General features: G+C 39.2%; 1 protein-coding gene across 11 annotated transcripts in view; it reads left to right on the forward strand.

The window, feature by feature from the left end:
* The window catches only part of htt (huntingtin), a 42,547-nt gene extending 30,818 nt beyond the window's left edge, over positions 1-11,729 (forward strand). For 6 of the 11 annotated variants that reach the window (XM_030141620.1, XM_030141664.1, XM_030141610.1 and 3 more), the window contains 10 exons: positions 79-209; positions 732-864; positions 986-1,141; positions 1,949-2,139; positions 2,455-2,569; positions 3,263-3,476; positions 6,021-6,240; positions 6,456-6,618; positions 8,468-8,628; positions 8,750-8,963. In XM_030141620.1, the coding sequence (XP_029997480.1) occupies positions 79-209; positions 732-864; positions 986-1,141; positions 1,949-2,139; positions 2,455-2,569; positions 3,263-3,476; positions 6,021-6,240; positions 6,456-6,618; positions 8,468-8,628; positions 8,750-8,963 (1,698 nt within the window). Of the gene's footprint in view, positions 1-78; positions 210-731; positions 865-985; positions 1,142-1,948; positions 2,140-2,454; positions 2,570-3,262; positions 3,477-6,020; positions 6,241-6,455; positions 6,619-8,467; positions 8,629-8,749 lie in introns of all 11 variants that reach the window. The other 5 variants (XM_030141602.1, XM_030141681.1, XM_030141645.1 and 2 more) reach the window with 3 other exon arrangements.
* The last annotated feature ends 1,637 nt before the right edge of the window (positions 11,730-13,366 follow it).

The raw sequence follows: 13,366 nt of genomic DNA on the forward strand, positions 1-13,366 counted from the left end.
CATGAGGAATAATTCTTATTTATGAAAACTGATTTTCAACAGCACAACAGCATGTTTACTTGATGCCTCTCTCTTCAGGTCTCAATCCATTCAGTGTGGCTAGGTAACAACATCACTCCTTTGAGAGAGGAAGAATGGGGTGAAGATGAAGAAGATGAAGCAGACACACCCGCACCTACATCCCCACCTTTATCTCCTATCAACTCAAGGTCAGGCAAACGATACAGCTGCATCCATAGTTTTATGTATAGGTATACCAGGAATTTTGTCCTACCCATTTCTTGAAGATTTGTCATCCGATTCTTTTCAAATATGACATGTTCTTTATTACTAGGAGAGGTGCAGTGCACAGTTTGATGACTGAATTAAAATTTTTTAATGTTTTTTGAACATTTCAGTGTAGAAAGAAATCAGATTTGTCCAACTGATTTCTTAGACATTCTTCATCTGACTCTTTTCCAATGTGACACATGTTCTTTACATGTACCTTTCTCTCAACTTTTTCTTTTTTCTTTTATTTATTTATTTATTTATTTATACACATTTTGAAAATATTGAAAGTTGAGACTCAAAATTAATCCCTGGGTATGTAGGGTATCAGTGAGCAGGAGGGGCAGAGTGTTGTATGACCAGGGGGTATTTTTAAGCTTATTTTTTTCACTTGTTTTCAGTCTTGGCACGCATATACTAAAACAAGTACACTCCAATCACTGTTGTATGTTTGCTTTCAGGAAGCATCGTGCAGGTGTGGACATTCATTCATGTTCCCAGTTTCTTCTGGAGCTCTACAGCCAGTGGCTGATCCCTGGTTCCCCAAGCAACAGGAGGACTCCAACCATACTGATCAGTGAAGTGGTTCGATCGGTGAGCTGTTCTGCACCTCCTCATTTTCATAGCGTATTCTGTCTACTTAATGCTCACTTTCTCATGCTTGAAAAGAAAAAAAAAATTCTTCTCACCTTGTATTTCCTCCTGTTTTCTGTAGCTGCTGGCAGTGTCAGACCTCTTCACAGAGAGAAATCAGTTTGACATGATGTTCTCCACCCTGATGGAACTGCAGAAGCTCCACCCACCAGAAGATGAGATTCTCAACCAGTACCTGGTTCCTGCAATCTGCAAGGCTGCAGCTGTGTTGGGCATGGTGTGTATGGCCATGTATAGTTGCAGAACCTGAGTGGAAATGATAGCGTGATCTGGAAAATGTTATTGTGTATCAGCAATAGAAAAATTATTCAGATTGTGTTAATACTATGCTGTGGAAAGTGTGAAAGTATTTGCTGGTAATACTGACACACTTGAACAATTTAAATGCAAAGCCTTAAGTGTGAGTGTAGCAGTCATTGTGTAGTAGAATAGTCCCTGTCAGTGTTTTACTATTATTTTATGCTGGTTCTCACTTAATATTACGTACATTGTGTAATGGATTTTAACACTATAGATGTTTAAGATGAAGCACATTTAAACTACTTAACATACTGTTGCAGAGATTCATCTGCAGCAATACATCATATTAAAAGATTATTATATTTGTTTAGCATCACTGTCTGGTGGAATACCACATATCTCTACCAAATTAAAATTTCATAAACTCCAGGAAACAGTCCTTTTTCTAGATCAGCCACAGGGGTTTTTAAGTATTGATTTGATGAATTTAGAATGTTCTCAACACATAAAGGACAACTCAGTTCAGTCTGTTGTAAACATTTTGTAGTAGTTTTCACTTTGGATAAAGAGGATGAAAAAGTATCTAATGTGTAAAGTAACTAAAAATATCATGTAGTGGAGAAAAATGTACAGTATTTGCCCCTAATATTGTACATATTCGATTGCAAGGATAAAGAAGCATGAAATGTAAAGTAACATGCATATCAAATATAGTAGTTGTGTTGGAATACTTGGTTACATCCCATCACTGCTGTTAATTAGAGCTCCAACTGTACATTTGCAGGATAAGGCGATAGCTGAGCCTGTGTGTCGCCTGCTGGAGACGACCCTACGCAGCACCCACCTGCCCAGCCGAATGGGAGCTCTGCATGGAGTTTTGTACGTGTTAGAATGTGACCTGCTGGATGATACAGCCAAACAGCTCATCCCCACAGTCTCAGAGTACCTGCTGTCCAACCTCAGGGCTATTGCTCAGTAAGTATTGGTGTCATTGTGTCTCAAAGGCCCACACAGACACCGCTGACCTCATTTGGTCATCTAATGGGCTTAAGTAATGGTGACAGAGCCCGAGGGATCCAATATGGTTAATGTCAGCATGGAACCCCCTGTTCTGTAAGTGGATCTTGAATTTAATTACATTTATCCACCTTAATTAGTTGATTGGAACAGTGCATTACAACTTACTGCCACTAGGTGCTGCCCTTCACTTTTACCAGGTGTCCTTTTTCTTTTCATACCCTCTGTATCTGAGTTATAACACTCTACATGTCTGTTATGTGTATCCTGCAGCTGTGTGAACCTGCACAACCAGCAGCATGTGTTGGTGATGTGTGCAGTAGCCTTCTACATGATGGAGAACTACCCCCTGGATGTAGGAGCTGAGTTTATGGCTGGAGTTATACAGGTGAAAAGAGGATTCTGCCTGTGTGTTTTACCCCCTTTTAAAAAAGCGTTTTAACATCCAGACATTTGAATTTTAAGTAAGTAAATGTTATTCATGGAGCACTTTTCACAGAGTCACAAAGTGCTTTACAGTGCAACATATAATTAAAATACAATTCAAATATCATTTAACAATACAATAAAGTACAATTAAAATACAATTAAAATATGCTAAATACATAAAGTGCAGTCAGTTTCTAGCAGCCCTGATGCAGTTAGGAAATTAAAATGCCTGCTTTAACCAGAGTGTCTTGAGATGTTTTTTAAAATATGTTTTTTGTGATTTTGAGCCCAGTCCAAAATAATTAGTATTGAAACACGGAGTGTAGGCTCCTTATCAACTTCTAGAACAAGTTAAAGTTCTCAGTGCTGGTACACATAATATGAATTAGTGTAAGTTGCTCAAGAGGTGGCTCATTTGGTAAAATATAAATCTCCCATGAACATCACCGGGAAATTCCCAGCACCACCTAATTTTACATATCTCAACAAAATTAAACTCAGATTTTTGTTCGTACCCTTATTTGGGGCGTTGTAGATGTGAAATTGGTCTTGAAATGCACTCATCTTAAAAAGGCCTAACTGTTTTACAATTATCTTAATGTCACCTACTTGTAAACCCTGTCTTCCTGCCACCCGTCTGCTTGTTTTCCAGCTGTGTGGTGTGATGGTCTCAGCCAGTGAGGATTGCACTCCCTCTGTGATCTATCATTGTGTTCTGCGTGGCCTGGAGCGCCTGCTGCTGTCAGAGCAGTTGTCTCGCGTAGATGGCGAAGCTTTGGTCAAGCTCAGCGTGGATCGAGTGAACATGCCCTCCCCACACAGAGCAATGGCCGCCCTGGGACTCATGCTCACCTGCATGTACACTGGTAAGCGAGGCGCTAACCTGACTAAATATGCATCACATTGTAGTGGGTTCTGCATGCTGGCTATATCACCAGCTGTTGTCACATTAGAAGTGGAGCTACCATTAATAAAGCCACATTTCACTGCATACTCATTAAGACATTAAAGAAAGAGGCTGGCATGGCTAGTCGATCACCAGTTCACTCTACTGAAGCTAATGCATCATTGACATTAATTCAGCATGCAAACCTGAGGGTTCAGCCATTGAATAATGATACTCAGGAATGCTCTGCCTCATTTCTTTCCCCTGCATCCCCTTAGACCCTTACATCCTACCTGCATGGAACACAGGGTATCTGCAGGTCCTTAAAGTCTAAAATTCAATCATTTTGGGCCTTAAATTTCTTTAATACAACAATATTTAAAGTGTGATTTTTATGCTGGCTTTGTGAATTCAGTCACTCTCCTGCCATCATTCAGTATTGCTCTGTATTAACTTCGGGAGAATAGCCAGGAACAATGTCCTTTTAATATGTAACTTAAACCTGCAAAAACTCTGATGTAAAATGTAATGGTTATCCACCTCTCCCCATAGAGGTTTTGCCTTGACATTTGAACATATCACAAGCATAGGTGCAGGAATTGCTATAAAAAAAGAGGATGTGATGTGCTCTGTAACAGTAGACAAGCTAATTATTTCACAGCTTCATTGTTGGTCACAGGTTGTAGTTTTAATTTTTGACCTGATGTGTATGAGTCCAGATTTGTCACTACTTTGGTTGTGTGGACAACCTTCAAAGTCAGACTCTAAAACTAGGGAAGGACTTAATCAGAGAAAAAATGAGGACAAACGTAAGAATATCTGTTGGTGGAATGTGTTGCTCCCGCTAATCTTGCTGTGAAGCCAAATGCCTTAATGTGTTTACCGCTGTGCATGTGGTAGACGTACATAAAGATCAGATGAACTTGCTAAGGTCAATGTGTTGAAATCTACACTACAGCCAGAGATGTAACGACAGTACGTAAAGTATTATTAGCCCACAAATATTGCTACAGGGGGAATGTAAAGGTTCTAAATGGCTAGAATAAAATAACTAAATCTGTGCTTTAAATGTTTAATTGTAGAGAAGAAAATCTTTCATGATACTCAGATTCTTGTGTATAATCTACATTTCAACGTTCAGTAACAACTACTATGTGTGAAGCGTATCATGGCTAATATTATTTATACTACCACCTACCCCAGAGGGCATAAGGGGTATAACGAAGTATACCAGGAATTCCATCGGTCCGAGATTTTTGTCCAACCGATTTCTTGTACACTAATCACCTGATTCTTTTCAAATTTCACACACACATTCTTTTAACATGGGCTTTTCTCTCAATTTTTATTTTTTTTTTTCCTACAAATTTTTAAAAAGTTTTTAAAAAGATTGAAAGTTTAAGCCTCAAAATTAATCTCTGGGTACATGGGGTGTCCATGACCAGGAGAAGTAAAGTGATGTGCAAATTGAATATTGATCACCTGTTGGATGTAAACTGAGAGTAGAGTAGTGCAAACTTTTTCTTACCTTTTTTATCTACAGCACTCACCCTGTAGAGATGACGAAAAAGAGGTTACTAATCACTTAACCAAATAGAAAAACATGTTACACAAAGTATTTCATCACTAAATGTTGCTTGGTCTACAAAACTATCCACAAAAGCCAGTATAACCCTAAAGAGTAGCATCAGTTTTATAAACTTTACTGCTACTGATGACACCACAGCACAGAGACATGTGGTATTGTATACTCAACAATAACTATACATAATTATATGCTTCAGAAGTGCTGTGTGGTGCTAATTAAAGTGTCGAAAATGACACCCTATACATTCAGATGTGTTCTGATTAGCTGCCTGCGTTTCTGTTGAAAGTGATACCCTTCAGTACTATTTCATACCTGTTTTGTGCACACCACCCTTCATTTGAGTTAGAAGCTTGGTCATTATTTGGTAGTTTTTTGTGTGCATGAGCCTCAGCACAACATCCCTTTCATTATCCCTCCAATGGCGCTGAATGCCTGCTTGCTTGCTGCATGTGATACATGTTGTATATACATACCTGAACTACCCTACCTCTAACCCCTGCGTCAGACCCAACTAACTCTAGCAGCTCTTAGCATGTTGTTGTACTTACACTAACGAGCTCAATAACACCCCTTTGTTGCCAAGAGCGAGCCGGCAAACTGTTTGCATAAAGCCCAGCTCTTGCAGATTCAGACTATTCTACATACGTCTTTACAGCAGTGCAAACTGAGGCACATTTAGGTCAGGAGAGGCTAATCTAGTTTGTAATGTACCCAGGAAATAATGGTGTTTGAAATCTTTGTAATGCTTTAAGTCCCAGTTATTTTCAGAAAAAGCACATTACAAAGTCACTAGACTACAAGTAGCTCCCAGACCCCACCAGCTTTCTGTTAAGGGCGATTCTCGTCTAAATCTTGTGATACATCAGTTCGCTACTCCCACTCTAATCTCTCCTCCCCCTGGTTCGACCGGTGCCACCCCCCCTCTCGTCCTCTCAGCGGTGCTTGCGTCGGGTTCAGAAGTGACAGGGGTTAGAGGTCAGGTTGACTCTGGCTCTGCCGTAGCGGAGGCGGTGGGCGTCACGGCGGGTCATGTTGGTTTCTCCTCAGGCAAGGAGAAAGCCAGTCCTGCCAGTCGCCCCGCCCACTCTGACCCTCAGGCCCCGGACAGCGAGTCGATCATTGTTGCCATGGAGAGGGTCTCTGTGCTCTTTGACAGGTACATTCACAAACACACTCCACACTGTAAAATGATTACTCACAGTATTTTTTTAACACAAATGTACACAATGGTCTTATTTTACAGAGATGCACCCATTGACCTCTGTAGGTTTGTAGTGTCCAGAAGTAAACTGATGTGACCTTTTTTGACAGTAATTCCACTTATGACATTTCCACCTCACTGTTTTCTCTTTCGGGGTTTCCTGTTTGCAGAATCCGGAAGGGTTTACCCAGTGAGGCGCGGGTGGTGTCCAGGATTCTGCCCCAGTTTCTGGATGACTTCTTCCCACCGCAGGATGTCATGAACAAGGTCATCGGAGAGTTCCTGTCCAATCAGCAGCCCTACCCACAATTCATGGCCACTGTCGTCTACAAGGTCAGCAACCAGAAAACAGTATATATATATCAAACAAAGCTCCTTTTCATCCATTTTAAAGGTTTATTTTATACTAAACTAATTGGTTATGTTGTCACTGTCCAGTTTTGCTCTGGAACAAAGAAAATTAGAGTAAATTCAGCCTTTTGTAAGGTTATTCGTGGCTCTGTTCTTTGGCTTAACAATAGAAGTGCTGTGTAGACAGTTTTCTAATTGACTGTTGATTGTAATCTATAACTGAACTGTTGAATGTTACTAAATATCATACAATGAACCTTTAAAATAGTGGTTCTTACCTGTGTGGATGACCAGAGAAGCACAAGCCCTTTCAAAGACCTGGAAACCTTTAGTACAGTCAATAAATCATTTGTTTAAAGGGGTCATATTTTGCAAAACCCACTTTTATTAGTCTTTGGTACATTTTTTTGTGTATTTGGACCCTAATAGTTCATAAAGTTTGAATTTGAACCCTCCAGGTGCTGCAAAGCTATCTTTATATTCATTCTGGCAAAAATCGAGTGGATTTTTACAACCCGTTTTAATTCCTTCTTAATTTGTTACATTTACGTCACGACATTTGCACATACAAGGTCAAGACTTCTGACGAACATTTCTCCGAGTACCCCTTTCAGCAGTGGTTGTAGTAGAAACCGAAAATATGTCCAAACTTTGAGCTGATTACCTAAAATGTTCAGTTGTTGGTTGTATTAACGAACACAAGTGGCTGAATGGGACAGAAAGCACGGTCAACAACCTGGAGGGGATGGGGTGTCAAGCGGCTCATTTGTATTTAAAGGGACAGCACTCAAAACCACCTTTCTGGTGTCATTACTCAGAAATAGGGTTGAAGATGGTCCTGTGGAGTTGAATTAATGAAGAATTCAGACTCAAATATAGCATTTACAGTTTATGTAGGCCACAGGGAAATGTTTTAAAATGCATAATTCCATTTGAAAAAGCAAAATATCACTCCTTTAAGTCAAAGTAATAGCCCCTCATGCAGAGGAATTTATCGTGGGCAAAATGTGCCACGTTTCCACTACGTGGAACTGGCTCGACTCAGGTACCAGGTACTATTCCTGTAGACCGTTTCCATTACAGGATACAACAGACTTTACAGTACCTGGATGTCATAGTGATGCGGCGGGTTACCTCCATGAGATCTGCTCAGAGAGTTGCTAATAAACTCGCTCGTTGCATGTTGTCCCGTCAAGCTCATGCTGAATTTTTACGTTGGCCACCAAAGACTGAACCTCCTGGACCAACCATGGTGTAGTTGTCAGGGCTGTCATCATGTGGATTAACCTACCGCTATATTTACTGTAAACTTCCGCATCTGTTTTTTGTAAAACGGCGGGTCACAGAGACAACTCTGACCAATCGGTGGTCTTCAGTGTTTACATGTCACGTTTTAGTATCTGTTCCCCAGTCTTGGAACCTTGGCAGAGGTGATACCAAAAAACTAGTACCAGATATCAGATTCTAGGTCCTTTTTTGTAATGGAAATGCAAAAAAGCAGAGTTGAGTCGAGCTGGTTCCATGTAGTGGCAACACTGCAATAGATTCCCCAAAACTAAAGTTAGACCCCTGAATTCCTCTGAATATTCCTAGTTCCTGGGAAAGTTGTGCAATGGAAGCAGAGCTCAGTGATTGGTTTATTTTCTATCTTTAAAACAAAACAATCCTAATTTTAGTGCTTTCATTGTAATCTGTTCATGTCGTTCTCTGAATTACTTGGACCTATGGTCTAAAATTTGCATTGTGAGATGACAACAGCCTTGACTTCAAACCACAATATCTAATCAGTTTTTACGTTTGATTCAAGTCCTTCCTTCTGATTTGCTCATAGGTTTTTCAGACACTCCATGCAACAGGGCAGTCGTCCATGGTGCGGGACTGGGTCCTGCTGTCCTTGTCCAACTTCACCCAGAGGACACCAGTGGCCATGGCCATGTGGAGCCTTTCCTGTTTCTTCGTCTCTGCATCCACCTCTCAGTGGATCTCAGCTCTGTATCCTTACATGTGAAATATTGAGGCTGTAAAAGAGTCACTGTGATACAGTAAATGTTACTGATTTGGTATTACTTAAAAAGTTATCTCTGTTCTCCTTAACCGCCCCGCTCTTTCCCAGACTGCCCCATGTAATCAGTCGAATGGGCTCCAGTGAGGTGGTAGATGTCAACCTGTTCTGCCTGGTGGCTATGGACTTCTACCGACACCAGATTGACGAGGAGCTGGACCGCAGGGCTTTCCAGTCAGTCTTCGAGACCGTGGCTTCTCCGGGCAGCCCCTATTACCAGCTGCTGGGCTGTCTGCAGTCAATCCACCAAGACACATCACTCTGAGGACAAGGGAGGGACACAGAGGCCCAGAGGGAGGCTGAGAGGGGAGGGGGTGAAAAATGGCTAAATAAAAAGTGGATTAGAGTGTGAAATGTGGCAGGGTGGGAAATGAGACTTCCACATTCACTTGACTCTTAAACTGAGATGGAGGGAAGAACAGAATGTGTATTTAATCTACTGTAGCCTTGTCTCTTTCACTCCTTTTCACTGATCTGAAATGAGTAAAACTACTGAAGTGTCAAATGAGTTGGTGTAATAGACTTTAAAACAGAGGGAGATTTCAGTCAGATGGTTTCAGGGTCAATGTTAAATGTAAAAGGACTATCCCTGCATAGAAAGACACTGACCCCCCCCCCCCCCCCCCCCCCCCCTCCCCCCCCTCCACAGACCATTCCACGAGACGAGCAACAGCACCTTGAACACTTCTCCTACCCAGCACCTTGATGAAACACATAAAGAACCTTAATCAAACACAAAATTGGATTTGTTTATTTTCCTGTGCGGACTTGCTTGAGTATTGTGATGTCAGTAAAGTAAAATAGAAAAAAATAGCAAATGCAAAAGTATTAACTATATTTAAAGTTTCAATGCATCTATTTTTCAGTGCGTTTTTGTTGAGTGATTTAAAGTGGTTAGGAATCTGACACAGAAGATATAGAGTCAGAAACGCCTGCATAATGTTGGCAGTAATTAATCTTTGAAGACCTTTTTTATATTTATGTTACTTGTGGCCATTCTCTGACACACAAGAAGGATAGTTAAATATTATATGTGCAAGAATGATCACTAATAGCCATAGTCTTTTTTTTTTTTTTTTTTTCCCCCCATGAAAAGCAGTGGGACATAGATTGAGGTGACTTGTTGGAACCCATTGCAATCCCTGTTTTGGATGTAGACCGGCATGTTGGGAGAAAAAACCTCCCAAACATCTCCTGTTTCTAAAATTCTGCTCATTTAACAGTTTTGGACCCCCTATAACAACACTGAAATAGAAAAACACCCAAACTGCAGTGATGTTTTTAAATCAGTAGCAGGGAAAGCTGTGTTTCCTCTTGATTCTATTTTGTTTTCATCTTTTTTTTTTTTTTTTTTTTTTTTTTCATTTTCAGATCTTCTCTGCTCTCATCAAACCTCAGTGATTCCTGTATTTACTGTTGGGTTTTTTTTTTATTCTCAGGATGTAAAATGTGGATTGTCTGAGGTAATTTAGTCATCTCTAAATTGAGTATAGTGTAATATAATTGTAAAGAAAAATATGAAAGCCATGGTGCATGATGATGATGATGATGTAAAGATGGTGTAAAGATGAGAAATCTTCAATAGATGGTAAAATAATGCATTTTTTTCTTTTTTGTAACAAATTGAAACATCAGCAAATCAGAAGACCACAGAATACAGAGAGCAACAATGTTAGTGTTTTGTTGAAGACTTCAGCGGTCTGGGACTGAGCCGGGCCTGGTCACTCTGTACATACACTTGCCTTAGATAAAGACTGAATATATGTATGTCCTGTACACTGAAAGCTTGAAAGCATGCTTAGCATTATTGCTATTCTTTTTGCATAGTCCTTAATACTGTATTTCCATGGGTACGGTTGCCATGACTGTGATGCAACACAATCCAAGGGAGCCTTGTAACCTTAGCGACCAACAGCAGCTTTGACAAATCAACAGATGAGGAAGTGTAGTGTAGGGATGCCACGTCACAGCAGGAGTCTTCTGTTCATGTTGAGCTTTAAATATTTTGACTTGGTTAAATATTAGTGAATACTCCATTGTTCATTGTCTGTGTGCAGAATATTAAACACACCTAGCACTTGAAGTTCTTCTCATGTTGGTGTTAGATGCTTTCTTAATATGCAATGTCTGGCATAAAAACACGACGGGCTATTTGTATGCTAAAATGTTACCAACCTTAAAGACAAAAGGTTTCGATTGTGTTAAAATAATGAATCCACACAACACATTGGCAGCTGCTTGGCAGGCTGCAGCGGTTATTAATATTCCACAGAGTCAACTCTGAAGCAGATTAAATGAGCCTCAACGAGTCCTGTATTTCTCAGTTGGAGGATCTACAGCCTCTGAAGAGAAATGAATGACAGAACATTTACTTTTGGTTCCAAAACATGATAAAGCAAATGCTTTTTATACTATATATTGTTTTCAGACAGGCGCAGAAAGACTGGGGACCCCTGTGGGGGAGTAATAAGATTACTACAATCTTTTGTGGTTTTGGAAGGTAGCTTAGAGGTCATGGACAATGGTTTCAGGTTTGATTTATCATGCTTTAAGGATTTCTTTTACCTCCATTGAATGGAGTTGAGATGCAGTAGTATGCTGTTTAGTTACAGTTTTTGGTCTATTGAAAAGATTTGAAAAATTATTTTCCTTCCAGGTTCTTTACATGTCCCCTAATACCAGCTGTCTTTGCAATTAGCATGAAAAATGCTTAAAAAAGATCCTGTTTTTGCCCTTTATAGGAAAATCAGCAGTTTGGTGTCTATGTGCCGCAATTTTGAGCTATCCAGTGATCCTGTTTGTCTGGAGGCTGTAAAAGAAGCACAGCAAGAGAGTAATTTGGTCGTCTAAATTCTCTTTTTTCATCTCTGTCCCCAATAGTACCCTGAAGCCTCCTTGACATCTTTTTGTTACAGTTGCGTGTAAAAGAATATGAATGAAAGAGTGTATTTCATTTAAATGTAAGATTTTGCAGAGATAAATCACTGCATATGGTCTGTTGTAGAGATGAATAAATTATTTAAAGATGTTATTTTGTGTAATACTTTGTGATTAAATTCCATGAGCATATTCATATCAGTAAATAGCTACAAGAGGATGTTGGTGTACAGGGCTGCTTGGCATCACATCACAGTGTACGTGTGTTTTGGCATGAAGACATTCTGATTTTGTGCAATTCCCTTTTCTCAACTAGGCTGTAATTCCCTTTTATCAGCTACACAAAACTCCAGGTTTTAGCACCCATTAGGATGGGTACTTCATGATTAAAAGGCATTAACAGGATTACTAAGCAGATGCCATATGGTTCAGGACTAAAATCATGCTGCCACAGGTAAGAAGCTACTGTCTACAGCAGACACTAAATCAAAAGTAAATCAGTTTGTGTACGTGATTTATTCCCTCAGTTTGGAAACAGCAGTTCGGGTTGCTCTAATATGAACATGCACACTGCAAGGATATTTAGACATGCAAACATATTAAAATGAGCAATTATAACTGAATCTGCTGCTAATGTTCTGGTGTGTAATATGCAGTGGCATCTAATGGTGAAGCTGCAGGTGGTAAACAACTGAATACCCCCACCCCACCTGCTCTTGGAAAATATGTTTAGACCTTCTTAGAGCAAGTGTTTTGTTCATCCTGGGTTTTTAGATTAATAGTAGATGATGGGCTGGTAATTTGATTTAATGAAGCATGCCACTATTAAAAAAATCAGGTCTCAGCTCATGTAGAAACATGAATGGTGGTTCATTCCCACTGTGGATGAACAGCTGATTCTAAGACAAAAACAAAAAACAAAAAAATACATTCATTCAGTTCATTATATTCCATTTCTGCAATTAGTTACTCATAAATCTTACACACTTAGAGACACTTGAGAGATTTTAAAAGTGACAAAATTAGATGTGACAGCAGTGTTTCTCTTTTGGCAAGGCAAGTTTATTTATATAGCACTATTCATACACAGGGTAATTCAAAGTGCTTTACATAGGCATAAAAAAGCAAGACATTGAAATTACATTAAAATCAAAAAAAGGTATTAGACAAAACAGGATTTTAACCCTTTCATGCACAAATTATGAGAACCTTAATCAAATTTTTTTCCTGAGTGTTTTTATTCCTCTTTAGGCATGGAAAAAAAAACAATGCGATTGAAAATTTTCTTCTGAAAAATAAATAAAAAAATAAAATAAAAATAATTAAAAAACAAACAAACAAACAAAAAAAACCCATAAAAAATAATAATGAAAAAAAAATTCTTATGAGCGTATTTTTCATGAAGTTGCAAAAATGTCCACTCAGCTGGACACCACACGTTTAATTTTTGACGCACAGAAACATGTATTTACTGATAAATTGTGTGAAAACTATGGGGAGGGCTAGTGATTCTGGGGGTTTATGCTCAGGAGAGATCTACATAATGTTACCAATTCATGCCAGAAAAGATTAAAACTTTAATAAAGATATGTGTAAAAAAAAAAAAAGACAAACAAAAAACAAAATCCATTAATATACAAGAGAACAGCTGTAGAATAGCTGTCCACTGGAGTGACCACTGTGCATGAAAGGGTTAAAATGCATTCACAGAATAAAAGAAAGACATGAAGTATATTAAAATTGACATTAAAATTAAAATAGAGTAAAGCAAGACATTAACCCTTTCATGCA

This window comes from Sphaeramia orbicularis, chromosome 1, assembly GCF_902148855.1.
Source record: "Sphaeramia orbicularis chromosome 1, fSphaOr1.1, whole genome shotgun sequence".
Classification (NCBI taxonomy): Eukaryota; Metazoa; Chordata; class Actinopteri; order Kurtiformes; family Apogonidae; genus Sphaeramia; species Sphaeramia orbicularis.